The 26,857-nt window shown below is 53.0% G+C and overlaps 1 protein-coding gene across 1 annotated transcript; it reads left to right on the forward strand.

Annotated features, from left to right (window-relative positions):
- On the forward strand, positions 1-26,627 carry GPR176 (G protein-coupled receptor 176). Its single transcript, XM_068162877.1, has 3 exons — positions 1-1,033; positions 21,972-22,224; positions 23,656-26,627. Exons 1-3 carry the CDS (start codon positions 805-807, stop codon positions 24,761-24,763), a joined length of 1,590 nt encoding a protein of 529 aa, XP_068018978.1. The 5' UTR covers positions 1-804; the 3' UTR covers positions 24,764-26,627.
- Positions 26,628-26,857: the final 230 nt, after the last annotated feature.

Here is a 26,857-nt window from a genome sequence, read left to right on the forward strand (position 1 = left end):
CCCCTCTCCTCGGCATCCAAACCCGAACTGATTTTCCCCGAGCAGCGCGGCGGCAGGCGCTGAGCCGCCGGGCACTGCCCGGGAGGCTGTGTGAGGCTCTGCCTGGCGCCCGGTGCCGCGCAGAGCAAGGAGGGGCGCGGGGCGAGCCACGTCTGCCCGAAGGAGCAGCCGGCGGGGACAGGACGCCGGGAGCGGTGCCGCGGGCGTAGAGATGAGTTCCCTCTCTCGGGGCTGGGGGAGAAGCCAACGCCACAGAATCACACAATGTTAAGGGCCGGAAGCGACCCGGAAAGCTCATCCAGTCCAACCCCCTGCCAGAGCAGGGTCACCTAGAGCAGATCGCACAGGAACGCATCCCGGCCAAGGCTGCGAGCTGAGCGGGGGCACACTGCCGGCGGTCCGGCAGCTTCCCCGAGGCGTTTCGGATGTGCGGGGAGTCGGTGTGCGTGCGGGGGCGAGGGGCGCCGGCGGGGGCGGGAGGCAGGCGCCGTGCGGGCTGCCAGCTCCCCGGTCACGGCCGCGGCAGGGAGACGCGCTGAGGAAACGCCGTGGTGCTGTGCAGCAATAGATGGGACAGCGAACGGCGAGGAGGAGCCTGCTTTGTTTGCAGCTTTGCTTTACTGGCTGTCATGATTTACACGGGAGAAACGTGAAAGGCCACGCCCTTTTCCAGGACACAGAAACGTGCTGGAGATGCCTCCGAGCGCCAGAGCTTTATTCTGCTCGGAAGGGCCTTTTTGCCTGCGGACCCCATTCAGTCATTAACCTGTGGAGCGGGGGAGCGAGGAAGGCAGGAACCTCGCCATGGGCTACGACAGAAGCTGGCTGCCGAGGAACGGCAGCGAGCAGGGCCCGTACCAGGCTGCGGGCAGAGCGCTGGGCATGAGGAACGCCTCGGCGGGGCCGCTGGTGTGGCAGGGCGGGAACGGCAGCGGGGCTGGCGCGGCGCAGGGCGAGGAGCACGGCGAGGAGCAGACCTACCGGCACTTCACCACCACCGTGCAGGTGGTCATCTTCGTAGGCTCCCTGCTGGGTACGTGAGTGTGGCTGCGGGCGGCTCTCGGCGCGGTGTCCATCGGTGTGGTCAGGGTCTGCAGACCCCGCGGTACCCAGCGTCGCTTGCTGCCTCAGCGACTCTTCCGTTTGCTTTTTAGGTGCTGGGGTGTATGATTTCAAGATTGTGGGTTCTCGGTGTGTGAAAGGTGTTTCCATAAAGTGCTGTGCATCGCAGATGAGCACTGGTACATTATGTGTGTGTATGTATGCGTAAACTTGGCTATCGGAACTGAAATGGGCAACAATAAACGGGTTGATGCCAGCCTTGTTTTCAGCTGCAGTGAGAGCTGTTCTCTTACCACAGAACAGGGCGTGGGGTGTTGGAACCCAAGTTTCACTGAGTTTCTGGCTCATGCTGCAGTAATTCTGTGTCCTGCAGATTTTAAATGAATCCTTTGGATGTACTTTTTGGTGTCAGTATGTGTGACCATGGGCAATCTTCTTGTCACCCTAAAGGAAGGAATCCTGCACTTTAGATACCTGACAGCAAATTAGCAATCTCTTGGCACACAACTTTGCAAACGTGTATGCCTGCTTCCGAAGTGTCTGTGGTATGCTTTGTTAGGGATAGACGTGCGTCTCCTGCCCCACACAAAACACCACGTTAGCCTTTTGGTGAGTCGGGTCAGAGCTGGGAGGTCAGGAAGCTGGATGTCAGTGAATTGCCGCTGCTACCTGAATCCTTCCCGGCTGGCTGTTCGCAGTGATGAGGCTGTGCACGCAAGGCTTGACTGAGAAAGCCTCCAGGACTTTGCTGCTGGGCGCTGGGTCTTGCTGTCAAGGATTGATTGTTGTTTTTCCTGATCTTGAGTAATGCTAAAATCCATTTCTGCCATCAGGATCATTATCCTAATACTGACTTCTCCTTGGTAATATTTAATACCACTGAAATCATTTGAAGAAGTTGCAGTCTTGGACCAGCGCTGAGCTCTGAGCTCAGTGAGTGATGTGCTTGCTGGGTTTCACTGTAAATCAAGAGTGCTTTGGCTTTCATTACTTCTCTATCCAGTGTGAGTAATCCTCATGCTTCATGCTTCCCCCCCCCCATATTTAGTACATAGGTAGTGTGGGGAAGTCAGGCCTTTTGCCCTGTGTTGGATAGTGCCTGGTACAAATTGACAGGAGCAGATGTTGGTCAGAGGGCAGAAGGGCTCTGCAGAGGGACCTCGACCGACTGGACAGATGGGCAGAGTCCAATGGGATGGCATTCAACAAGTCCAAGTGCCAGGGGCTGCACTTTGGCTACGGCAATCCCATGCAGAGCTACAGGCTGGGGTCGGAGTGGCTGAGAGCTGCCAAACAGAGAGGGACCTGGGGGTGCTGATCGACAGCCACCTGAATATGAGCCAGCAGTGTGCCCAGGTGGCCAGGAGGGCCAATGGCATCCTGGCCTGCATTAGGAACAGTGTGGCCAGCAGGAGCAGGGAGGTCATAGTGCCCTGTGCTCTGCTTTGGTTAGGCCACACCTTGAGTCCTGTGTCCAGTTCTGGGCCCCTCAGTTTAAGAAGGACATTGAAACACTTGAAGGTGTCCAGAGAAGGGCAACAAGGCTGGGGAGAGGCCTTGAACACAGCCCTGTGAGGAGAGGCTGAGGGAGCTGGGATTGTTTAGCCTGGAGAAGAGGAGGCTCAGGGGTGACCTCATTGCTCTCTACAACTCCCTGAAGGGTGGTTGTAGCTGGGAAGGGGTTGGTCTCTTCTCCCAGGCACCCAGCACCAGAACAAGAGGACCCAGTCTCAAGCTGTGCCAGGGGAGGTTTAGACTCGAGGTGAGGAGGAAGTTCTTCACCGAGCGAGTCATTCGTCATTGGAACGGGTTGCCCAGGGAGGTGGTGGAGTCATCGACCCTGGAGGCATTCAAGGGGAGATTGGACGTGGCACTCGGTGCCATGGTCTAGTCATGGGGTCTGTGGTGATAGGTTGGACTCGATGATCCTCGAGGTCATTTCCAACCTAAGTTACACTGTGATACTGTGACAGCCAGCAGACAATGTCCTGAAACTAAGGAGACTGGATGAAAGCAGATTTTTAGGTCTTTCTCTTTGGGGGTTTGAGCCTTAAAGACCATACATTCAACTCACATGTCCAAACTTACTTTCATGAGTGTGGATCCTCCAGTTTCATTTGCAGGAGGAAACCTACACTGCCGTGCAGCCATGCCTTCAGCAGCTAGGGGTGTTTAAAAGCCACCCACCACAAGGTACCACAGCCACACCTTGTGCCAGGCTGCTCCAAGTCACGGTCTGGCACTTCTGCAGTTTGCTTTCAAGAGGTGGGTTCTGTGAAGGTGCTTGGAGCTGGGACAAGGGGGCTATCTGCAGATGGATGGCTGGGAGGCTGATGAAGCTTCCAGATCAGTAACTTGTCCGTGCCTGTCAAAGAGCAGTGCAGGAGAGCAAACGTGGGCTTTGAAGTATGAAAATGCAGTAGCCCAATTAGGAGAGGTAGCAGCAGGCCTTGTGACTCTACAGTGATGGAAACCAATTGCAATGACTCTTTCTGAAGCTGTCTTAACTGCCAGTCTCCCTGCTGTCCCCAAGCACTGTGTTAAGAACACCTGTGACACATGCTGCCATACTGAATACACAGCTGAAAACTTGAGAGACTTTGAAAATGCCTTCCCCTGTCACCCCACCAAGGTAGTGCTGTTCCCTCCTTGATGAAGGGAAGCACAGCTACAAAGAAGCTGAAGGCCAGATCCTCAGCAGCTTTTGGTGCCTGCATGCTCAAGCCTCATCAGTGCCATAACTTTTGCTTGTGCACATGCTGCACACTGTCTGCATCATCAGGGAAGGACAACTTGATGTCTGCCTCACACTTAAACTTGCACAAATGCTCTTTTGGTTGCTTTCCTCAGAATCTGTTCTCTGCTACGGTCCTTAGAGCTGTTCCTTGGTCCAGTGAGTCTTTGGTTCCCCTTTGCAGAGGGGAAGCCATTCAAAGGGAATTAGGCCTTTTCTTCCCCTGCAGCCTGAGATGGATCTGCCTGCTCTGGGTGGGTGTGCAGTCTGCACACTGTGCCAGGGCCCTTTGCTGTTGGCTAGAGTAGCACTGCCTTTTTAAATGGAGGAAGGAGTTTCTGGTTCCAGCTTGAAAGGGAGCAGGCATACACACACGCCTCAGTCCTGATGCTGAGTGGGGGGTGTCTAACACAAGCAGCACTCCACAGCACAGAGAGGCCCAGTCCTGCAAGAGGGCAGAATCAGAGTTAGGACTGTAGATTTAATTTGGGTTCCTGCTGTGCAGAAGGATGTGATGTGATAGTTGTGAGACAGATGCCCACTGTTCTTCTCCTGTTTATTGGAGACCTGCAGAGCACTTACAACAGCAGAAGAGATCTCTGTTGGGTTTCAATGTGTTGTGAAAGGACAGTGCTGGGGGGAGTGTGCCATGGTACCTGCTGAGGGCAAGACACAGGCAAGCTGTTCTTTATGGTTCCTTCACAATACATTCTGCTTCTTTTAGGTAGCAACAGCAGTGGTACTGGATTCTAGAACTTCTGTCTGTAAAAGGGGTTATGGAATATTTGTTGTTCAAAACTCCTGATTTTGTGAGGAACCAGATCATTCCATGTTAAGAATGACCAAACCAATTCAGAGTCTAGAAATCAGGTATAGCTTAGGGCAGGCAGAGGTGGAGTCCTTCAGTTGGTCATGAGTTAATGAAGCTGGGAGGTGCTGAAGTGCTGCGGTGTTCAACAGCTGCTCGTGGGACCGTGGGTCCTGCTGTTGCTCTTGCATGGCTGCTGTGGAACTGCTTGCTTAGCAGGCTGCCTGTGATCTCGATGTGCAAGAACTGAGCAGGAGGATGGGGTAGATCTGCAGCTCTCTGCTTTGACCCAGCTAGTGCTACCTGCTGTGCACTCCTTTGGCTGCAGCCACACGAGGTTTCCACACACGACAGGAGGCACCAGAGGAAGGAATTTGGTCAGTTTAGTTATCCTGAGTAGCAGCTCAGTTTGCCTCTATAAAGGAAAGACTTGCAGTATCCCTATTACAGGAAGGATCTGGACATGCTGGAAGGTGTCCAGAGAAGGGCCACAAGGATGAGCAGAGGGCTGGAGCAGCTCTGCTGTGAGGACAGACTGAGGGAGTTGGGGTTGTGCAGTCTGGAGAGGAGAAGGCTCCAAGGAGACCTAATTGTGGCCTTCCAGTATCTGAAGGGGGCTACAAGAAGGCTGGGAAAGGACTTTCCAAGGTGTCAGGGAGTGATAAGACTGGGGGGCATGGAACAAAACCAGAAGTGGGGAGATTCAGATTGGATGTTAGGAAGAAGTTGTGCCCCATGAGGGTGGTGAGAGACTGGCACAGGCTGCCCAGGGAGGTGGTGGAAGCCTCCTGCCTGGAGGTTTTGAAGGCCAGGCTGGATGTGGCTGTGAGCAACCTGCTGTGGTGTGAGGTGTCCCTGCCCATGGCAGGGGGTTGGAACTGGCTGAGCCTTGAGATCCCTTCCAACCCTGACAACTCTGTGATTCTATGACCTTCAAGACTTGCAAGCCATTTCTGCCTGTTGCTTAGTTGGGTGCATGAAAACTGCAGAATTCATCTGGGGAGCTATAAATGCTCAGCCTGTGTTGGTGAACTCCATTACCAAAGGCACACAGTGGGATACCAGGGAAATCTGAGGCTGGGAGGTTGTGTTTGGGCTGTCTTCCCGTGCAGCTCCAGGACCAGTAGTGGCAGTTCTCCTAATACTGGCATTGCCTAGCCTCTGAGTTATCAACTCAGGGCAGGGCTGCAGGAAACCAGTGCAAACGCCTGCCCCCAGTGTTTGAGCTGTGCTTGGCTCAGGGAACGTGGAGCATGTCACAGCTGTCAGTGTGCTGAGCGTCGGCAGAGCTAGGAGCAGACCTGTGCCTCTCATACCTCTCTTTGGGTCCACACTTGTACTGGGTACCCCTGAAATCAAGAGTGAGTGCCTGAGGAGCTCTGCAGTGCCAAGTGCCTGGGTAGAGGGGTGTCTTGCTGTGGGCTCAGGGGGGCTGCACTCAGCAGCCTCTGCAGGTACAGTACCATTACAGGGATTGCTTCCAGGAAGAGTTCGTGCAGGGGAGGAGCAGACAAAGCAATGAGGCTGCTTGTCAGCTGTCATATGAGCCACTGGGTTTGGCCCCCTGCTTGCCCTAACTGGCTTAGTAAAAGGAAAGCTAAGCTGCTGGAGGTCTGTGTGTGGTGCAGCTGCTTTCATTGCCTTACACAGGGGGGAGAGCTAAGGATGTGATGGGGAGAGCTGGCATATCTTCCTGGCCACCGGAAGGATGCAGAGGGAGCAGCATGACCTGAGGAGGACCTCTTGCTGTCAGTGTTCATTCCCTGTGGCTGGCTTCACCCTGTGGGGTGGAAGCTGTCAGGAGATGTGAGTGTCCTAGCTTGTTTTGAAAGGGTGTAGAAGACACCAGGGGAAGAAGCAGGATGGTAGAGACTTGCTCTGAGACTGACTGCTTTGCTTCCACTAACCCTGCACAGATCTGCCTCTCTGGTTCCCACTGTACTCTGCCTGTAGGAGCCAGAGGAGCTGCTTTGTTTTGTCTCATCTGAGCTTTCAGACCAGTTCCCTCTCCCTGGCATCAGAAGGATGTGGCTGAGATGATGAGGTCAGGATCACTGGTGGAAGCAGATGAGGATTTGCAGCTGCCAGCGATACTGACTTGGGTCTTTAATTCCAGTGGGTGCAGTGGAAGGGATGGGGCTGCTCGTGTGAGGTTGATAGAAGGAAGGGTAGGAGAGAATTTAGCCTCTGTCTTGTCACATTACTAAAGTTTTGAAGATGGAGGCCATGAGGTTTTTAGGCAGATTTTTCTGTTGCTGGGTTCTTGTTTGGGCTGTTCTTCTGAGGCTGCCCACAAGTGTTGCCCTGCTATGGGTGGCCAGGGGCGGAGAGGGCCATCAGGGATGCAAGCTTCCAGCAACAGCACCGTGTTACCTGGGGTTCCTGGAGCTGCTCCTCTTTGGGCACCAGTCAAGTTCTGCCTAGGATGTTGGATTTATTTTCATCTTCAAATAAGAGGAAGATTGTTGCTGGAGCTGTGACTGTCTCACTGTGCTGGGCTGTCTGCATCTCTGCCATCTGTGGGGAGGGCTTGTTCTCAGAGGGCAGCTGCAGGGACTGGGAACTTCAGCAGCTTTTCAAGGGGAAGCTCAGATCTTGCTGCCTGCTGCTGTGAAGAGAGGACTCATTTGACTGCCTGAGCTCAGTGGGCCAGAGCAGTGAGGCTGCTGGCGTCTGCCATAGTGACTGCTGGGTGGGGAGCTGCCCCTGGCTGTGCAGACAGATCTGCACAGAGGACCCTAAGGGAAAGACAGCAGAGCCCTGGTTTCTTTCACTCAGCACTGCAATTCTCTCATTTTACCCTAGCAAAGTGCTTCCTGGGCTTTGTTTTCTGTTCTCCATTTCCCCCCTTCTGTGTCCTGTGTCAACAGATGTTCTCTTGTTTGTTCTCTCCTGGTGCAGACCATACAGAGAGATGGAGCTCATGCAGTGGCCTCACTCTGACGTTTTTGGGGGCATATCTCAGGCAGATAGAGGGCCTGCTGTGAGGATGAAGTGCAGCATGTGTCAGTGATGCACGGCAGAGCAGCCAGGCTGCAAAGAGGGAAGGCCACTGGTGCTGGTGGGGTTCTCGCTGTACACTGACAGTCAGAGGGAACAGGGAGGTCAGCTCTTTCAGTCTGAGGTCAGGGGGGAAGGCAGAGTTTCTAGGCTGGTTGGTTGTGGGGTTCTGTGGGAGTTCAGAATGTAAATTTGTAACCTGAGGTTGCTAGTGTTTTTTAATCGAGATCATTTCTTCTCTCCACCCCCTCCTGTAGAATGCAGACAGGAAGAAGCTCTTGTGGTCTTGGCTGCTATTCAAACCTGATTCAACAGTTCATGAAAATAGAGTATTTGAACACAGTAGCTGTGAGAAAAGAGTAGCTGTTTGATTCAGCAGCATGTGGAGTTGCTGCTGGTACTCCAGTGGCTGTCACTAGCTTGGAAAAGAATCCAGGTGGACAATGACTTCCCAATAGGTGACAACTTAATAGAGTGGTGAACCAAAGCTGCTTTCTTTTGGGTGGGGGTGACACAGGGCTCCTTGCCACTGTGAGTACTCTTTAGTAGCTTCCTTTCCATCAAAGATTCTTGAGATCAGGTTTGCAGTGAATATGGGAATAGGGCAATACTGCTCTACAAGGGATAGTTTCCTCTTCCTGTTAGAATTAATCGACCTGCAGAGACTACTTATTACTTCAGCAGGGCAGCCAAACCTTTGACAGGAGGAGGAGGGAGTATTACTTCTGAGCTTTGGCAAGGAGAGGTCACTGGGGGTGGCTTCAGCTGAGTGCAAGCAGAGGGAGGGGACTCTAGGAAGCAGGGTCTCCAAAGAGCTGCTGCAGCCAGCCTGCACTGTCAGCTTGTCCTGCAGGGCAGGTGGTGGTGGTGGGAATGTGGTGAGCAGCTCTGCCTGCTGTGGTCCTCGGCTGAAGGGCAAGGAAGGGCAGAACAAGAGTCTGGGGGCATCAGGACATGAGCTCTAGCCCTGCTGCATGGCTCTGCACAGGCACTTGCATACAAATGTGCACACCAGCGGCCACGCTGCAGGGAGGGAGCTGCTCCCCCAAGCTGTGCTCTCACTGCCTGTGGCACGGAGGGAGCAGGGGGTGGGTGTCACACTGCTCCTAGGTGAGACTCCCTTCCCAGGGTTTGCAGTTTCTGTTAGGTTATTATTTCCCAGGTCTGAGATCCTGCTTGTGCTCCTCAGGCTCCCTGAGCGTTCTCTTGCTGGCCATGTAGGTGAAACCGCAGGATATTGTCTTAGAAAAGCTTGGTCAGGAATACAGATCTGCGCCAGACAGAAGGAGAAAGAGGTGTCCTCGGTGCCAGCATCCACTCCTCAGACTGAGGGTGCATTCTGCATACCACAGAAAGTATCCCAAGTAATTCCAGATCCAGGAGGCTTTCCCAGACCTTGTGGATCAGTGCCTTACCTGGGCTTGGGGGGGGAGGCTCTCTGGTATTTGCTCTTTTGCCTTCCCAAATCTGCCCTGTACGGAAAGAAATGACACTGGGAAGGCTGAGGATTCTGAGACAGCCTGAGCTCGATTCTAGAGGTTATAGCAGGGTTTGTTTTGAAGCTGTGGGCTAGATTAGTGCCCTCCTGGTTTGAAACCAGGCTGTGGTGATACCAGAGAGGCATCCTTTGGCAGAAGATACCAGATTGCCAAGTGAGAAGCAAGCCTCTGCTACCTCCCCAGCGTCCTGCAGCACAGGAAGGCTGAGGTGACAGAAAGTCTAAAGGACAAGGGGCACATTAGCATGAGCTCTGGCGTGGATGTGTAGCCCTGCCCCCACCGAGGGCAGAACCTTCCGAGGGGGAGCAGCAAGGAGAGGCCTGGGGATGGGAAGGATGATGTCTGGCTTCTGCTGGTGTCACTCTTAGGAAAGCTGGGACTGGTTCAGAGGGAATGTTCCAGAGCGGGCCCTTTGCACAGAGGAACTTTGCTGCTGCTGAGCTGCTGCTGCAAGTTTGGCAAGCAAAGAGCGACTGCAGCTGGAGTGCGAGGCGAAGCCTGCGGCTGGCGTGGCGCCGGGAGGGTGCACCCTCCATGGAGCCTCTCTGCGGTAGGGGTCTGTGCTCCTGGTGCCTTCCCAGCTGAGCTGCTGAGCAGCTCTTGTCAGAGGGAAAGCTGAGTTTGGGGAGCGGGTGAGGAGGGCTGGGGTGAGCCTCCGCCGTCCCCGTTGCCATGGAGACCTGCCGCAGCAGAGGCTCCTTGCCTGGCTTGGGCTGAGGGGCTGCCCAGCAGCACCACCGAGCTTTAAAGGGGAAAACAACAGCTCCGCCGGCCTGCAGACGTGTGAGGGGCAACAGCTGGTGGCTGAAGTGCAGGGACACTGCGCTAGGGAGCTGGGGGGGAGGGGGCTGGCTGCTGGGGTTAAGCTGGTGAGCTGCTGGGTCAGCAGTGGGTTTGAGCCTTGTCTGTGCCGAGGTTGTTAAACTGATCCCTGTGTAGGGTGAAAATGATCGATCGTGGTCCCTTTACTGTCCCCGTGTGAGCGCTGCAGTGACAGTCACGAAGCAGAGCTGTTTAAGTGAGTGGCTGGGTGCCGTGGTGAGTCAGCTGCTGGAGGCACAGCTGCTGCCTGGCTGTGTCAGTGAAAGTTGAGCTACAGCAGGGCTTCGTACTGCACGCTCTGGGCAGGGAGTTGGTGCTGCAGCCATGAATAGACCCAAGCCCTTAGGGAGAACCTGAGATCACAGGATCACAGGATGTCAGGGGTTGGAAGGGACCCCTGGAGATCTTTGAGTCCAACCCCCTGCCAGAGCAGGAGCAGAGAACCCAGCACAGGGCACACAGAACACATCCAGGTGGGGCTGGAAAGGCTCCAGAGAAGGAGACTCCACAGCCTCTCTGGGCAGCCTGCTCCAGGGCTCTGGGAGCCTCACAGTCAAGAAGTTCCTCCTCATGCTGAGCTGGAACCTCCTGTGCTGCAGTTTCCATCCATTGCTCCTTGTCCTACCCCAGGGTGCAGCTGAGCAGAGCCTGTCCCTGTCCCTTCCCTCCTGACCCCCAGCCCTCAGCTATTGATAAACATTGATCAGATCCCTCTCAGCCTTCTCCTCTCCAGACTGAGCAGCCCCAGGGCTCTCAGCCTCTCCTCCCCAGGCAGTGCTGCAGTCCCTTCAGCAGCCTTGGAGCCTCCCTTGGCCTCTCTCCAGCAGATCCCTGTCCCTCCTGAGCTGGGCAGCCCAGAGCTGGATGCAATATTGCAGGTGAGGTCTCAGCAGGGCAGAGTAGAGGGGGAGGAGGGATGGTGTGAGTTCTGCAGATCTCCAGCAGCACCACGAGCACCTGGATGAGCTTTTTATTCTTTTCTGTTCATGTTGCACAGTTAGTTTTTATTGGCATGGTGTTGGAATAAGTAAGTTTGCCATTTAGTTGGAGCTTTTTCCAATCTGTAGGAAATCATATGCTCTTGTACCAACCATCCCCAGAGAAGATGCTGGTAAATGTCAATGTGCTGCTGCTGCTGACAGAAGCCAGCCTTCTGCAGCCCTTTGTCCTCAGGTCCAAGCACAGCAGGGCTGAGCACACATCTCCAGGAGCCACTTGTGTGCATCGGTGCCAGAGCAGCTGCACAGACTGGCACACAAGGCAGCCCCTTGCAAGTGCAGAGAGCACCAGCAGTAGCTTGGGTATGGCAAGGCTCAGAGATCATGCAGTAGATTGTCCTTGTACTAGTAGGAGTATCAGTGTCAGGTGTTTGGCAGAGAAAGGCAGAAGTGGGCTAAATATTCAGCCTGCATATATTGAAGGAAAAGCTCCCACATGATCAAGAGAATGTTTTGTTTTCTGGCTCTAATTCTTTGTATCCCTTCCTTGCACCCCCCTGGCCCATCACCTGGAGCACCTTCCCTGTGGGGACAGCCTGTCAGAGCTGGAGCAATTCAGCCTGGAGAGAAGGCTCTGGGGAGACCTGAGAGCAGCCTTCCAGTACCAAAGGGGCTCCAGGAGAGCTGGGGAGGGACTTTATCCAAGGGCTGGGAGTGACAGAACAAGAGACACTGGAGATGGGGACTGGAGATGAGGAAGACATTAATTCTGTCAAAGCAGTTCTTGCAAGAATTCCACTCTTCCAGAAGACTGAGAAAATATGAAGTGATGCTGTGCCCTGTGTGCCCTCCTGTATCTCTGCATGCCTTGTGGCACTTGGCTTGCCCTTACCTTGCTCCTGTCTCTGTTCCTCATGGCAGAACTGCATCATTTCTCAGAGGGACTGCTGCAGCAGGGGCTTCCCCCAGTCACAGACTTCCTTGGGATCAGTCCCCTGCTCCAGCATGGGGTCCTCCAGAGCCTGCAGATGGGATTGTGCTCAGGGCAGGAAGGGCTCAGCCTGCCATCTCACCACGGGGAGGACGGTGAAGGGCTGCTGTGGTGTGCCTTCCTTCTTCCTTCCTCACTGACCTGGCTGCCCACTTGGCTGTCTCTGCTAAGTCCCACTCCTCTGCAGGATAAAGCTACTCACCCAAGACGTTTTCCCCTCCTAAATATGTTACTGCAGAGGTGCTGACTGGCTCAGCCTTGGCCAGAAGCAGGGCTGAATTGGAACTGGGAGAGCTTCTGGAAGCTTCTTCCAGGAGCCACTTCCTCTGTCACCAGACTCCCACCAGAAAATGTTGTAAAAGACTCAGTTCTTATTTTGCCTGCTTCACCCAAACACTGCTACACTAATAGCAAAGGGAACACTGCAAGGAACACCCTGTACAGGGCAGCAGAATTGCTGTAGTGCTTAGAGAAAGAGCTGCAGCACTCAGGAGTGGCTTACAGAATGTTCCTTTACTTCACTTACACAACATTTTGTCTATTATGCTTCTTTCCACCTAGTACAGATCTCTAATGCTAGATCTGGCCAAGTTCAGGGTTCTTTGTCTGCAATTTGGTTTGAAAACAAGCAATAAACTGGCAGCAGCCTGAAACTTGTCTGGCTGCACCCAGCCTCTGTAGTAGCACAGCACAGACATCCTTCTGTGTGGCTGTTTTAGAACAAAAGCATCTGGTTGAAGGAGATACTAAACCACCTCTGCAGCTGGCAGAGGCTGATGCTGCCTGGGGGGGCACCAGTCTCTGGAGACTTGCTTTGATTGTTTTAAGCAGTTAGAAAGTACAATTGCACTTCAAGTTAGAAAGGAGCTGCAAACCACTGAAGTACTCTTTGGCTTCAGTCCCTCCAGTCATTTCTTTAGAGCCTAATGTGGACAGATGTGAACAAGCAGCTGTCTCAGGGACTGTGCCAGGGGTCAGTGATTGCTTTGTGACTGTGAACGCAGCTCACACAGACAAAGACGTTTGTGTGTGACAGGATCTAACCCAGAGACATTCTGTGTGGCAGTGTCTGGGAAGGGCAATCAGAGCCTCCCAGCCTCTGCTCTCTGAGCACACTGCTAGTAAGGGGTTTGTCTTCCTCTAAGACCATGCAGGATCCCGTTAATAACGTTACAGCTACGTGGAAGCATCACTGGTGAGGTGTTGGTAAGTCTCTGTCCATTCCTTCTGCTGGCTTCAGAAACCAGGCAGCTCTGTGGTGCTGAGAGTCTGGTTGTGGTACCCTCGAGCTCAGGGTAACACTGGAGTGAGGGCAGGACTGGGTGAGTATCAAAGCAGGACACAGCTCTTTCAGTGTCTGCCAAGCGCCTGCTGATCACAGGCACCCAAAGCCTGGCAACAACGATCTGCAGCTCCAGCCCCTGAGGGAGGCTGCTCCAAGCAGTGTCCGGGGTGCTGGAAGTGCTTGTGGGGAACAGGGCATCTGAGAGGGTCCTGATGGAAAGGACTGTTCTTACTAGGGCAAAGCATCATCAGCCTCCTCATCCTCACCATCACCATCTGCTGCAGTGGCCAGCACACCAGTGGGAGGACATTTGTCTCCAGACCTGCTTGCTTTGCTCTCCCCTCACCATGGGGCAGAATTTCCCCCACTCCTCTTTTCTCTCACTGTCTCTCCTTCATTGTTGTAATTCTCTAAAGTAACTCTGAAATCCATGTTTGCCACCAGCTGTGGCCTCCAGGAATCATTTTGTGTGTGTTTAAGCCTTTGGGCAACGATTGGAAAGTGCTCAGACACCATAAAGCTTCTAAACCTATTTCTGGTCTTTCTTTCTAGGCTGTGGCCAGCCTCAGCCAAGCCCAGGCTGCCATGACAATTTACTCCATGTCTAGAACGCCTCTGTTCCTAGGCTGGTTTCCTTAGCTGTGTCCTGACCTAATGGACTGGGCTCTTTTCTTCTTCCCTGGCTTAATGACTTTAGTGAAGCTTTAAACTTGAGATGAGTTTGACTGTTTTGCATTATGGGCTGGGCTTTGGAGTTGTGCTTCCCCAGCGCTTGGAAGCCTTCTCAACATCTGAGTCACTCTGAAGCCATCTGAAGAGCTACAGCGTAGAGTTCTAAATGCCAAAAGGCAAAGGCAGCAGTAACTGAAGGCAGCAAAGGCAGCAGTAACTGAAGGCAGCAAAGGAGGCAGTAACTGAAGGCAGCAAAGGAGGCAGTAACTGAAGGCAGCAAAGGAGGCAGTAACTGAAGGCAGCAAAGGCGGCAGTAACTGAAGGCAGTAAAGGAGGCAGTAACTGAAGGCAGCAAAGGAGGCAGTAACTGAAGGCAGCAAAGGAGGCAGTAACTGAAGGCAGCAAAGGAGGCAGTAACTGAAGGCAGCAAAGGAGGCAGTAACTGAAGGCAGTAAAGGAGGCAGTAACTGAAGGCAGCAAAGGAGGCAGTAACTGAAGGCAGCAAAGGAGGCAGTAACTGAAGGCAGCAAAGGCGGCAGTAACTGAAGGCAGCAAAGGAGGCAGTAACTGAAGGCAGCAAAGGAGGCAGTAACTGAAGGCAGTAAAGGAGGCAGTAACTGAAGGCAGCAAAGGAGGCAGTAACTGAAGGCAGCAAAGGAGGCAGTAACTGAAGGCAGCAAAGGAGGCAGTAACTGAAGGCAGCAAAGGAGGCAGTAACTGAAGGCAGTAAAGGAGGCAGTAACTGAAGGCAGCAAAGGAGGCAGTAACTGAAGGCAGCAAAGGAGGCAGTAACTGAAGGCAGCAAAGGAGGCAGTAACTGAAGGCAGCAAAGGAGGCAGTAACTGGAGGCAGTAACTGAAGGCAGCAAAGGAGGCAGTAACTGAAGGCAGCAAAGAGTGTGAGGGTACCAGTGCAGGAGAAATGGCTGTGATGTGCACATGCATCCATAGAGCCGGACGTGCCAGCAATTCCCAGTGAGTTCTGCCTGGCTGCCCTGGGAAGCTGTAGAGATGGATGTTCACAGTCTCTGAGTATCAGGCTTGGGGTCTCACCCATCAGACTCATCGCCAGCTCTTGCAAAACTGGGCATAAGTCACTGCCCAAGGCAAGGTGGCTACTTAGGGAGCAGCCTGACCTCAGCTCCAGATTCCACTTCCTGGGCTCTCCTCCTCGACAGAGGCAAGGCCCTTCCTCTGGGGAGTCCAGGAATGACATTCTATTATACTTCTGCTTTTAAGAGAACAAACCACACACACTTTTAGAAGCCCACTTCAGTTTGGCTTTAGCTGGGTTGCTTTTCAGATAAGTTTTCATCTGTGAAGTGGTTCACAGTGGATTGGGAGAGCCTTAATTAGAAAATCCCTGCTGGCTGTTGAGTGCTTTCTGTGGCTCTGATTAATTGGATTCTGTCCCTCTGTGCAATAATTCTGACACCACTTGGGGAGTCTTTGGAACAATTTGTTGCTGCTCAGGGGTTCCCAAAAGATTGATTAATAAGCTCAGAGCATCACCCGAGCATGCAAAAACCCCCAAACCCCGACCATTCCTTGCCCTTTTAAACTCCTGACAGTTGCAAAGCCTGTAAAGAAGTGGAATAGAGACTGAAACCTGGCTGTGGATGTAGAGCTGAGCTACAGCAAAAGACTTTGGTGTGCGGAGAAGACAGCAGTCAGCAGGATCCTTCTAACTCTTTTGCTGCTAAATCTCCTGAGTGCAGTCAGAGATCCTCGGGAGGATGTTCTTTTTGGCCTGGTGAGCACAGCTTGTAAGAGAGCAGTCCCAGGTATTGGCAGTGTTAGCAGTCAGCAGAGGGTCCCCAGGGACAGAGCTGTGCTGCAGCAGCATTCCCCAGAAAACATGCTGGGAAGTGCTGTACAGGGCAGTGAAGCTGTGGGAACCTTCACTTGATCTCAAGCTTTAATGACGTTTGGGCAGCCTAAAGCCCCTAAGAAAGCAGTGTTGGTCTGGCTGGAGGTGTCAGAACACTTCCTGCTCTTCCATGGGCTAAAGGACAGGTTGTTCTTTAGAAAACATTGTCAGCCCTCTGCCTTTGTCAATGTTCAGCTTCTTCAGCATCCCAAAGAGCTTGTCTTAGGTGAGTTTGCTTCCAGTGTCCCATTCTGAATTCAGGTGTGACCGTTTGAGGCTGTCCCCTGAAGAAAGGGAATATTGTGGTCAGATGTTTGTAAACGAAAGACGGGTCTAAACTAATTTCATTGGTGGATTGGGGGGAAGCACCTTTTGAACTGGAAGTACAGCAGAGAATCCTGGGCATTCCTGCACTTTTCTGGTCAGTCTGTCTTCCCCCTCCTTCGGTGGCTTGCAGCTCGCAGCTCCTGGGCTTTCGGCCAGGCTTGACCTTGAAACTGATAAACTGCAAGGCCTGTACTAACTGCTTTCCAATTAACACATAACTGCTTCTAATCTTTTTCTCTTTTCTCTCTTTCTAACCCTCTCTGGGGAAAGGGGGAGAGAAGGGGGAGCAGAGGTGGGGAACCCCCTCAGCAGAGGGGGGAACTCTCATTTCTGTGCTACTTTGTTGTATATTTCTGTATATATTGTAAATTCTGTATATATTTCCCTGCATTTCCCTAAACTGCTTTGTAAATACACAGCACCCCCTGCCTTGCTAATCCAGCTGTGAGTTTTTTTCCCTTCACTTTCTGGGGGGAGGAGAAGGCCCGGCCTTTCCCTTCCAACCCTACGACATCAGGTGAGTTAGCTTGATTGGATCTCAGCCTCCCTTGGCCTGGGCAGTAGGGCAGGATTTGATTTTGAATGGTGCAGAGAAAGGAACAGGAGAATTTCCCAAGCATATTTGATTGGTTTCTGTTCCCCTGTGCATCTTCTGCTAAAGATTACAGAAGTGTAAATCAGCTTTGTCCACAAACAGCAGAACAGAGGACTCCAGACCATCCAGGCACTGGTACCAAACAGCGAACCCAGGCAGTCACCTCCAGCTGCTCCACTTGCAGGCTGTGCAGCAGTGTGCAGCAAGTGTAGTGATAATCCAGAAGGAGAAAATGAAGTTCAAAGGAGCTGAGTGAAGGGGTTTAGGCAGATAGTGCTGGGAAGTGCCTCTGAAAATAGCTAGGCACTGTTACTGCACCTGAGTGAGCAGGAGAGCTGTGCAGTGCAGTGTTTGGCTCTGGGGCAGCAGCCCTAGAGGCACAGAACTTAGGTTTGGAGGTCTCGGGGCAGACAAATGTGAATACTGCTTGGAGTTTTGTTCTGCATTTCAGTAAGTGCAACAAATGTCCTCCCAGCTTTGTGCTAACCCAGATGGAAAAGAGCTCTTGTGAAGAGGAACACAGATCCAGGAGTCCTGAACAGCTCTCATGTCCAGGAGAGGTCTGTCTCCTGCCTGCAAGATCCTCTTCTCCCCTAGCTCTTGCTGTTGGGTTAAACCAAGATTTGCCTCCCCTGCCATCGCTGCCTCTCTTGGCTTTGCAGAACTGTGGCTCTTGTGGGTTGTTGTACTGAAATGGTGCCTTCAGATGGGATTTTGTTCTATTGTGTCCTCTGAAAAGTGGCAAACCCCTCAGCTGTGGAGCCTGAAATGTTCATGACTGTCCAATATAGCTTTGGTAACAGGCATTGAAAAGGGAGTTTCAAACAGCCAACCAACCATGAACAATTCAATAGGGTAGAAATGGGAGATTAATAAGTGAATTAATGTTCACAAACACAACACTTGGCAGAGAGGATACAGTCAGAGGAAAAAAAAGTAGCCACTAATGTGTATTGTGGCCCACAAAGACAGCGTGGCAGCAGGCTGTGTACATCTGCGTGCTTTGAAGTGCTGGAAAGAACTCTTGGAAACAAAAAACTCACCTGAAGATTAGAGATGCTTGGCTGCAGGGCAGGGAGCGTCTCTCCAGCCTGGGGTCTGTTTCCCAGCAACATGAAATTGGTACAATCACTAAACAGAAGTTAGAGGCAAGGGGGTTGCATTGCGTTTCAGTCGCTGCGTTTTCAGAGCAGCATGGATCTGATAGCTGCACTCTCGGTGCCCATCCCGGTGTGGCGGCGGAAGGAAGCAGGAAATGCAAGCAGCTGCTGCCTGCTGCGGCCGCCGGCAGGCTGAGCAGAGGTGCTGCTCGCTGACCACACCGCCGTGGGAGAGGCTGGGGGGGAAGGAGCTCTCAGCCCGAGCTTGGGCTGGGCTCTGTGGTGGAGGGAATTTGAAATGGGGATCAGGGCAGTGCAGATCAGTCTCTGCTCTGAGCCTCAGGGCGGCTAAAGCTGGGCTTCACCTTGGCCTGTGTGGCCTTTCTTCCTCTGTTTCCCCCTTTTGCATTTCAGAGGAAAAAACTGGCCTCCCTCTTTTGTAAGGGGCTTTGCTCTTACTAGTTTGATGAAAGGGTTGAAGAAGTGGAGGCAAACTGTCTGTCTCCTCTTTGCTCAGCTGTCTGTGGTAGGAAGAACTGGAGGTGACCTGCAAGTCCTGCTTCCCTGCACTGCCTGCCTCACCGGCTGAGCAGAGCTGAGGAGGCGGCCAGGTGGCCACCTAAACTGGGACTGAGACAGCCAAAGGCAGTGACAGTGGCCTGCTGAAGGAGGAAAAGTGGCTTCGGTGCTCAGGTTTGCATTCTGGTTTTCATAGAATCATAGCATGGCTCAGGCTGGAAGGGAGCTCAGAGCTCAGCTGCTCCAACCTCTCCTCCATGCCCAGGGACACCTCTCAGCTAGACTCAGCTGCTCAAGGCCTCATCCAGCCTGGCCTCCAACACCCCCAGGCAGAACTTTTCCAAGTAGGTTTATTTAGAATGTCAGTCTCCTTGCATGTCTGGCAAAGGAGAGTGAGTTATGAACTATCAGGCAGCTTGGGATCAGTGGAATGACCAAGAAAAGGACATACAAAACTGCTTCCCAATTCAATCTGCTCATTTCCAAGGACTGGAACTAGTCCTTTGGCTCATCCCACAGCTCTCTCCATGCATGGCATTATGCAACTTCTGTTTCACTTCCATTTTCTTGGCAGAGTATCAGGTCACATTAAAAACACAGCCCTGTGAGTAGTGCCTTCCACTGCTCTCTGTAAGGGAGCTGCCCGTGAGCCACCAGCACCTCTCTGGTTCCAGAATGTTGCAGAAGCTGCAGCTGCATGGCTGCCAAGAATACTGCAATGAGCCACATGGCACAAATCCCTGGCAAGGACCTGGCCTGGGAGAGAGCTGCTTCTCTGGGTTTTAAAAGCAACCTCAGGCATGCTGCAAGTCAGAGAGGAAGTAACTGTTGCACTGTTTGGTTTAACCATTTAAAATGAGGACCCCCCTGCCACACTGGCAGTGCCTGGTGCTCTGTACTGCCAGGTCAGGAGCTGGAGCTGGGCTATTGAACAGCAGTGATTAATGCAGATGCAGCTCATTAGCACTGCATTGATGGGTTTGCTCTTGTGTGTGCACAGGGGGTCTATGGAACATTCATCTGCCCACGGTAGCTGTCAGTTACTCCTCTCTATTTGCATAATTTACCAGTAAAGCTTGAAATGCTAAATGAACTCTTTCACCCTTGACACAGCAGCAGCTTCTGACTGATTTGCTGTGGGAGCTCTGAGCTTACATCGTTCCAGCTGTGTATGGATTTATTGTGTATTGGAAAATTATGAAGTCAGCTCTCAGCATGCTTCCAGACCTCGACATCCTGTGCCTCAGCTGCACCTGGCAGCAGAACACGGGTGGGACCCTGTGTGCTGCACAGGGGAGGCTGATGGGGAGTTGGTGTCCTAAGCTTATACCAGTGCAAGGAATCAGATGGCAGAATTGTGGCAGCTTCAGGTTTCAGTGCAGAGCTGCTCTGTGCCTAGCAGTTTGTGGAGGCCAAACAGGAGTGGCTGACTGCATTTCTAACACCAGGGAAGGAGAGGAGTGCAAATGGCCACCTCCCCTTCCCTCTGCAGCAGGGCACTCCCCTGGCTGCTTGGAACACCACTGCTCCTGCCGTGCATCAGGGGTGCCTTGGGGTGGATGTGAGGCAGTCTTACAGCCTGGCTTACCTTCAGAACTCTCTTGCTGGAAGAGGGTGTCCAGACCTGGAATTTTAAACACTTTTCTGATTCTCAAGGTCAAGAACAAAACAACAGAAGTATTTCTTCAGTGTGATTACCTGGATCTGGTTCCCTTTACTTCAGCTGGTTCTGGGCCCTTGCAAGTCTCTCTGCATTTGGAGTCATCAGCCCTGGCTGGATCATCGACTCCCTCTTGGCCTTGCTAAGGAGATGCATCTTAGAATCCTTCTTGGGTTTTTTTAATGCTTTGTGTTTTCCATTTCCATTTGGGATCAGTCATCACCAGAGCTAATGCCATTTCCCTGTGCCTCTCTGGCAATGTGGCATGACTTGTAGAAAGGAATCAAAGAGTTGGTCCCCAAAAGACAGCTCCTGGGTTCTCTAGCAGCTCCTGGACTATAAATGAAAGCACCTCTGATCTTTTCTGGGTTCCCATTCTTCATTTATGTTCACTCTAATGGAGGGGAAACTTGCTGTCCAAGTCAGGTTATGAAGTCAGTGAAATTCAAACTAAATGAAGACTGAAATACACAGAAATAAACCAAAAGTACCCCAGCTTGCCCCCTGCTCCAGGGCACTGCCATAACAGATTAGAGCCACTTGGGAGGTACTTCTTTAACAACTGAAGGGTTTAAGATCTTCCTGAAAGCAACTGGCTTGAGTGACTGAACACCTCTGAGCAGCTTGGGAAGCTTTAAATCAGCTGCTTGAGTCCTGCCTGTGGAACAGGCTGTCAGGCGCCTGCCAAAACAGGGTGATGATTCTATTCTCTGCAGCACAGCAGGTGCTGAGTGCACAACTCAATATTGTGTCAGCTGCTCCAAGGGAATTTGCAAGGCACATGACACCACAGACAGAACGTGGAATTCCAAATGACACCAAACCTCTGCAGACCTAAATGGTGCCTCGGTGAGGCCAGGTTGGGAGTGGCTCCTGCTGAAGCCGAAGCAGTGCCTTGTCGCGTCAAGAGGCTAAGCCTGACTTGCTGGCATAGCTTTGCCCTTGCCACCTGTACACACCTTGGCCAAGAGTGTGCTCTTGCTGGCATATTGTGTGAGCAACCAGAGGAAGACTCAGCAGATAAAAGCTTGGGGGGGGTGGTGTTGGTAAGAGGAAAAATCAAGCCAAGCCAAGGAATGGTAGTGTCAGCAGGGAGAAAAGCAGGGGGCTGCAGCTGCTTTTTTGTGTCTCAGCAGCCTGAGATGCTGCTTTCTTTTATTGCATGTGCTCTACAAAGGCACTGACAGGTCTGACTGCTTCCTAAAGCACTTGCCCTTGGCCTCAGAAGAGCTCTGGTTACTGGCAGCAGTGGCATGTGGTGGTTGGGGCGGTCTGCAGAAAGCACAGCCTGACTTTCCTCGCAGGCAGGAGGCTGAACTCTGCCTGCTGTCCAGCTGCAGGAGAGGAGGTGGAGTTGTCTTGCCAAGCAGTGTTTTTATGGGGGAAGGTCTGCTGTGGTGGTTGTACACAGTACAGCCAGGGGGGATAAAGGAAAGGAGAGCTACAGTTATTCAGATGGCACTGCTCTTGCCCTGCAGTTACTGCTGCTGAGCAGCTCACACAGGAGCCCTGCACTGAGCACACCAGGGTGCAAGGCAGCCTGGCTGCACTCACAGAGTGCATGTCTGCATCTCCTGCACCTAGAGTGGCAAAAGCTTTGAGAACTGCAGGTTTTTGGTGACATTGGAGATAAGACTCTAATATTGAGTTCCTAAGACTTTTAATACCGAGTTCATAAGACACTGAGTTCATCTTTGTTACTGCACAGTCTATTAAGGTGTTGGTTTTGTTCCTGGTAGCACTCTTGCAGTGTATTTGAATACTCAGGATGGATCATTTAATGCAGGAGTCAAACAATCATCTAATCCCACTGCTTGGATATGCCTCTGGAATTCCCCAACCGATTCATCACTGGGAGCTGGGAAGAGAGAGCTGGGGGTGCTCGTTTGCAGTCAGCTGGGTTGCAGCCATTACTACTCAGCAGTGTGTGCTGGCTCAAAGCAGTGGCTGCTGGTAAACCCCACACAAGTGCTTGGATTTGCAGGGCCAGGGAACACTCAGGTCTGTTCCAAGGACTGCTGTTGGGCTTGGGGGGTGCTTGGCTGTTGGGCTCGGTTTCGCTCTGTTTATCCTTCCTGTCTCTGCTGCAGGTAACATCATGGTGCTGTGGTCAACGTGCAGGACGTCGTTGCTGAAGTCTGTCACAAACAGGTTCATTAGGAACCTGGCCTGCTCGGGGATCTGTGCCAGCCTGGTCTGTGTGCCTTTTGACATTGCTCTCAGTGCCAGTCCACACTGCTGCTGGTGGATCTATACCATGCTCTTCTGCAGAATTGCCAAGTTCCTGCACAAAGTCTTCTGCTCAGTGACCATCCTTAGTTTTCCAGCCATTGCTCTTGACAGGTAAGAGAGCAGGACTACCACATTCCTTCATGCCTGTTTCTTCTTTCTCCCTCTGAACCCCTTTTCTCCCTTCCACATTGGTCTTGCTCTTGTTCCAGTGCTTTGCTTGAGATCTGTGGCTTCTCTCTGGGATGTACTAGGGTATTCTGAAATGTGTAGTGTTGAGTGTGCTCTGGCATCTGTGGACATCTATAGAGGACTTTGAGCCTGTAGATCCACCTTCAGAGAAGCTTCTGCTTTTTCTTCCTTCCTGTTAACAACTCTTGGTCATTAATGGCACTTGGAAGCAGACAGTTTCAGGCTCTAGACAAGGGGCATGTTTTGAACTGTGGAAGCTGAAATTCCTCGCCTGTGCCTGAGGCAGGTGCTGCATCAGTATCAGACTTGGTTGCAAACAGATGAAGTGTGTATGTAGCCACCTGTATGTGTGTGGCAGTACATTTAAAGCCCCTCCACACCCCACAGAGCTGGGGTGGGGGAAGTGGAGAAGCTGGGACAGAGGGAGCCAGGGGGAGATGCCTCCCCCACCCAGGGCTGCGGGTCAGAGAACTCACATGAGCCCTTCCCCCAAGCCATGTGCCCTGCCAGGCAGGGTAAGACACAGACCCCATTCTGGGCAAAGGAACAGATCCTCACCTGCTCCTGGTGCCTGCTGTTGTCTGGCTTTGGCCATGCTCTCCTGGTGACATGTGACAGAAACTGGAGTTGGCCTTCATGAGAAGGGCTGAGCTGTGGAGTGAGTCAGCTCTCTCTTGGGTTCTCCCCCACACACACCAGGGCTAAGCAGCTGGGGTAGTTCAGGAGGATTCTGCAATAAAAAGGGGCAAAAAGAGGAATTCCCACAGGCAGCTAACAGCCTTGTGAGTATCTGAGGTATTCCTTAAGTCTGAGTGTGTGTCAGAGGTGCACCTGACTTCTTCTGGTGCACACAGAGTGGTCAGTGTTTGCTCTGCTCAGGGCCTTGCCAGCCTGAGCTTCTGCACAGCAAAGCCCCACTGCACCTGCAGTCGGTGGGTTCCTGGCACTTGTGACCAGCAGCTTCCTGCAAATGCCCAGAGCAAAAGCCTTCTGGAAGCAGCTGTGCACATGCAGGGTCTGCCTCCCGGTGTGACTCCACCGTGGCCGCTGGCAGGTGGTGCATGTGCTGTCCAGCAGGTGACTGCTGGAATCTTCACAGCAATGTTCAACCACATCTCCCAAAGGGATGCAGCCTCAGTTAGTGAGAGGCTTGCTCGGCACAGCACCTGCTAGTCCTTGTTGTGCTCTCAGACCTGCACAGGCAGGGCCCTTTTCTCTCACAGGCAAGCAGCTGGCAGCCCAGTGAGGGATGTGGGCCAGGGTGCTCAGGAAGCTGCTGAGAGGCTCCTCGACAGCGTTGCAGGCTTCCCCCTCTCCTCGGATCCCTCCTGGTAACCTGTGGTTTTTTGACAGGTACTACTCTGTTCTGTACCCCCTGGAGAGGAAAATATCTGATGCCAAATCCCGAGACCTGGTCATCTACATCTGGGCCCACGCAGTAGTGGCCAGCATCCCGGCGCTCGCCGTGACCAACGTGTCTGACATTTACGCCATGTCCACCTGCTCCGAACCCTGGAGCTACTCCCTGGGGCACCTGATCTACGTCATCGCCTACAACATCACCACTGTGATCGTGCCGGTGGCTGTGGTGTTCCTCTTCACCATCCTCATCCGCAGGGCGCTGAGCGCCAGCCAGAAGAAGAAGGTGATCATCGCCGCCCTGAGGACCCCCCAGAACACCATCTCCATCCCCTACGCCTCGCAGCGGGAGGCCGAGCTCCAGGCCATGCTGCTCTCCATGGTGGTCGTCTTCGTCTTCTGCAGCGTGCCCTACGCCGCCCTGCTGGTCTACCGCTCTGTGCTCGCCGCGCCGCGCGTCTCGGGCTCCCTGCTGCTCACGGCCATCTGGCTGCCCAAGGTGTCCCTGCTGGCCAACCCCCTGCTCTTCCTGACGGTGAACAGGTCGGTGCGGAGGTGCCTGCTGGGGACGGTGCTGCAGCTGCACCGCAGGTACAGCCGCAGGAACGCCGTCGGCGCCGGGGGCGCTGCCGACGGGGGCCTGGAGCCCAGCCTGCGCTCGGGCAGCCAGCTGCTGGAGATGTTCCACATCGGGCAGCAGCAGATCTTCAAGCCCACGGAGGACGAGGAGAACGAGAGCAGATCCGTGGGCTCCGGTGACTTCCCACAGAAGGAAGCTCCTGCCGGCGGCTCCGAGGGCGGAGAGACTTCGGCTCACATACTGATGGCACAGACGGTCTCGGACTCTGCTGCTCAGGTGGCACCAGCTGTGCCCACAGATGCCGAGGCAGCACATGACAAATACTCCATGCAGTTTGGGTTTGGACCCTTTGAGCTGCCCCCACAGTGGCTTTCAGAGAACAGAAACAGTAAGAAGCGACTCCTGCCTCCTCTGGGGAACACCCCTGAGGAGCTGATCCAGACAACGCAGCCCAGGGGCAAAGCAGAGAGGAAAATCAGCAGGAACAATAAAGTCAGCATCTTTCCCAAAGTGGACTCTTAGTAAGAGCAGGAGATGGCAGTGACAGAGGAGGGTCACCTTCTGCTCTCTGTGTGATCCCATGGATCTTTGTTATGCTGAGATTTGTTCCAGGCTGATTGGTTCTGGTGCCAAATGGAACTGAGACAAAGGGAAGGGAATGGTAAATACAAGTGCTCCTTATTCTTGTGTGCAGCAGGTGGTGCTGGTTCTGATTTCCCTGGGAAAGCCCTGCAGTGGTACCTGACTGGCTGGGCTTCCCAAAGCTCCTCTGGCTTCAGGCACACTTCCTGTGGCTGAAGTGTGGAACTGCAGCAGTCACCTTGGTGGAATCCTCCCCTTGTGTTCAAGTGGCCTGGCTGTCCTAGTCCCGGACAGGAAAGGCTGGAGGGAGCAGAAGACAGGTGCAGAATGAGTAAGCTGTAGGCAGGCACAGCAAGGTTGTGCAGAGCTGTAAGCAGGCACAGCAAGGTTCTGCACAGCCCTGAAGGAAGGAAGGTGACTCTTAAGTACATCTGTTCTCAGCCCTTTTCTCAGCTCAGTGTTAGAAGTGACCCCTGCTGGACTTCTTGCTTCAGCCACTTCCCAGAATCTGCCAAACAGCTACTTTTTAAAAAACCAAACCCACTATTTGGCTTAAAACGTCAGCAGAGCCAGGGATGCCCAAAGCATCATGTGTCAGACCTGAGAGCCTTCCTGAGAACCCCACAACCAGGTATTCCTAGAGCTTTAACTGCGAGCTGGATTGGAACCCACACAGGACAAATCCTGACTCCGGGAAACAAGGATGTGTGTGCCAGGGGCAGGAGCAGAAGCCTGTGGTCCTGTGGTAAAGGGCATGTGCAGGGATCCCAGCAGGGTGAGAGGTGTATTGTGTGTGTAACCAATGGGCAAACCTATCTGCTGCAGCACCCTGCTGCTCTCCCACGGGAGAGCTGGTGACAGAAGGGGCTCAGAAGCGCTGGCAGCCTTGTTTGGAGCTGCCGAGCCAGGAGGCTGGAGACAGAGCCCAGTAGGCAAGCTCTGTTCGTGCCCTGGCTCACTGCTCTCAGGGGTAGGGAAGTTCTCCTTCTGCCTTCACAGATACAGATGCCAAGCACTGTCTCAAAGAGTAGACATGAGGCTGTCCAACCTGGTGCCTAATTGCTGAGTGACTGAGTCAGGCCATCCCTGGTGTCAGCATAGCAGCCCCTCTGTGAGAGCTGAGGTGTGCTGCAGCTTGCCCCCACATCAGCACAGCCATTCTGCCTGCTTCCCACTGTGAGCTTCAGGCCAGTCTGCTGGACTGCTGTAACCCTGCCCTTTGAGTCCTTGCTCAGTTGCAAGTGGTCTTTCCTTCTTCCTTATCTGCAGCCACTGTTATCTCTGTGGGTAGTTGGGAAGCACAGCCCAGTAGCACTGTGTAGCCCCTGTGGTTCTCCTGTACTTCAGTCCTTTGGTGCATGCCGAACCTCCATCTCTCCTTGCTGCCTGTTTATGAAAGCAGTTTTCTTTAAAGCAGACTTTCAGAAGGGCAAGGGGAAGAATCTTGCCAAGTTCATAGTAACTTACTAAATCCAACCTGTTAGTGCTCAAAGTGAGAAGGACTTTGCAGGATTTTGAGATGTACCTCTTCTTCCTTTGCTGTGTCTGAAGAAAGTCAGCAGCTTCCAGTGGCTTTGGGTGGTGGATTTCTACAAGGCATTAAAAGCAGATGTTTTAATTAAAGGTTTATACATTCCTGTGTAAATGCTGTGTTTCTCCAGTTCCTCTTTGGCTGCAGTGCACCTCTCTTCTTGCTAGCTCAAGAACTTGTCAGCTTGGCATTGAGGAGCAATCTTCAAGGGGCCTGGATGGGTGGTGGGAACCCCAGCTGCTCTGCTCCCTAAGTACAGCCAGGAGAAAGCAAAGGTAGCTTCCTGCCATCAGAGGAAACATTCCAGGGAGAGGGGTTCCTTCTGTGGCAGAGGCAGAGCAGTGCCGTAGCAGGCTGCTTTTTGGCATTGCCAAATGTAATGGCTGGGCCTCCAGAGAACAGGTGCCATTAAAGCCCTCTGAACACCCCAAAGACAAAGCAGGGCTTTGGTTCCATTTAATACTTGGAGCCCCCTGTATAAAGGCCTTGGTCAAAGGTGCTGT

Source organism: Melanerpes formicivorus, unplaced genomic scaffold, assembly GCF_026170545.1.
Source record: "Melanerpes formicivorus ecotype bairdi unplaced genomic scaffold, bMelFor1.0.p_v2 SCAF_68, whole genome shotgun sequence".
Classification (NCBI taxonomy): Eukaryota; Metazoa; Chordata; class Aves; order Piciformes; family Picidae; genus Melanerpes; species Melanerpes formicivorus.

What these genes read in the sequence shown, in the direction of transcription:
- GPR176 (XM_068162877.1), top strand. Translation starts at nt 805, where the DNA reads ATGGGCTACGACAGAAGCTGGCTGCCGAGGAACGGCAGCGAGCAGGGC. An exon ending in CTTCGTAGGCTCCCTGCTGG is followed by an intron (nt 1,034 to 21,971) that starts GTACGTGAGTGT and finishes TCTCTGCTGCAG; the next exon opens with GTAACATCATGGTGCTGTGG. An exon ending in CCAGCCATTGCTCTTGACAG is followed by an intron (nt 22,225 to 23,655) that starts GTAAGAGAGCAG and finishes GTTTTTTGACAG; the next exon opens with GTACTACTCTGTTCTGTACC.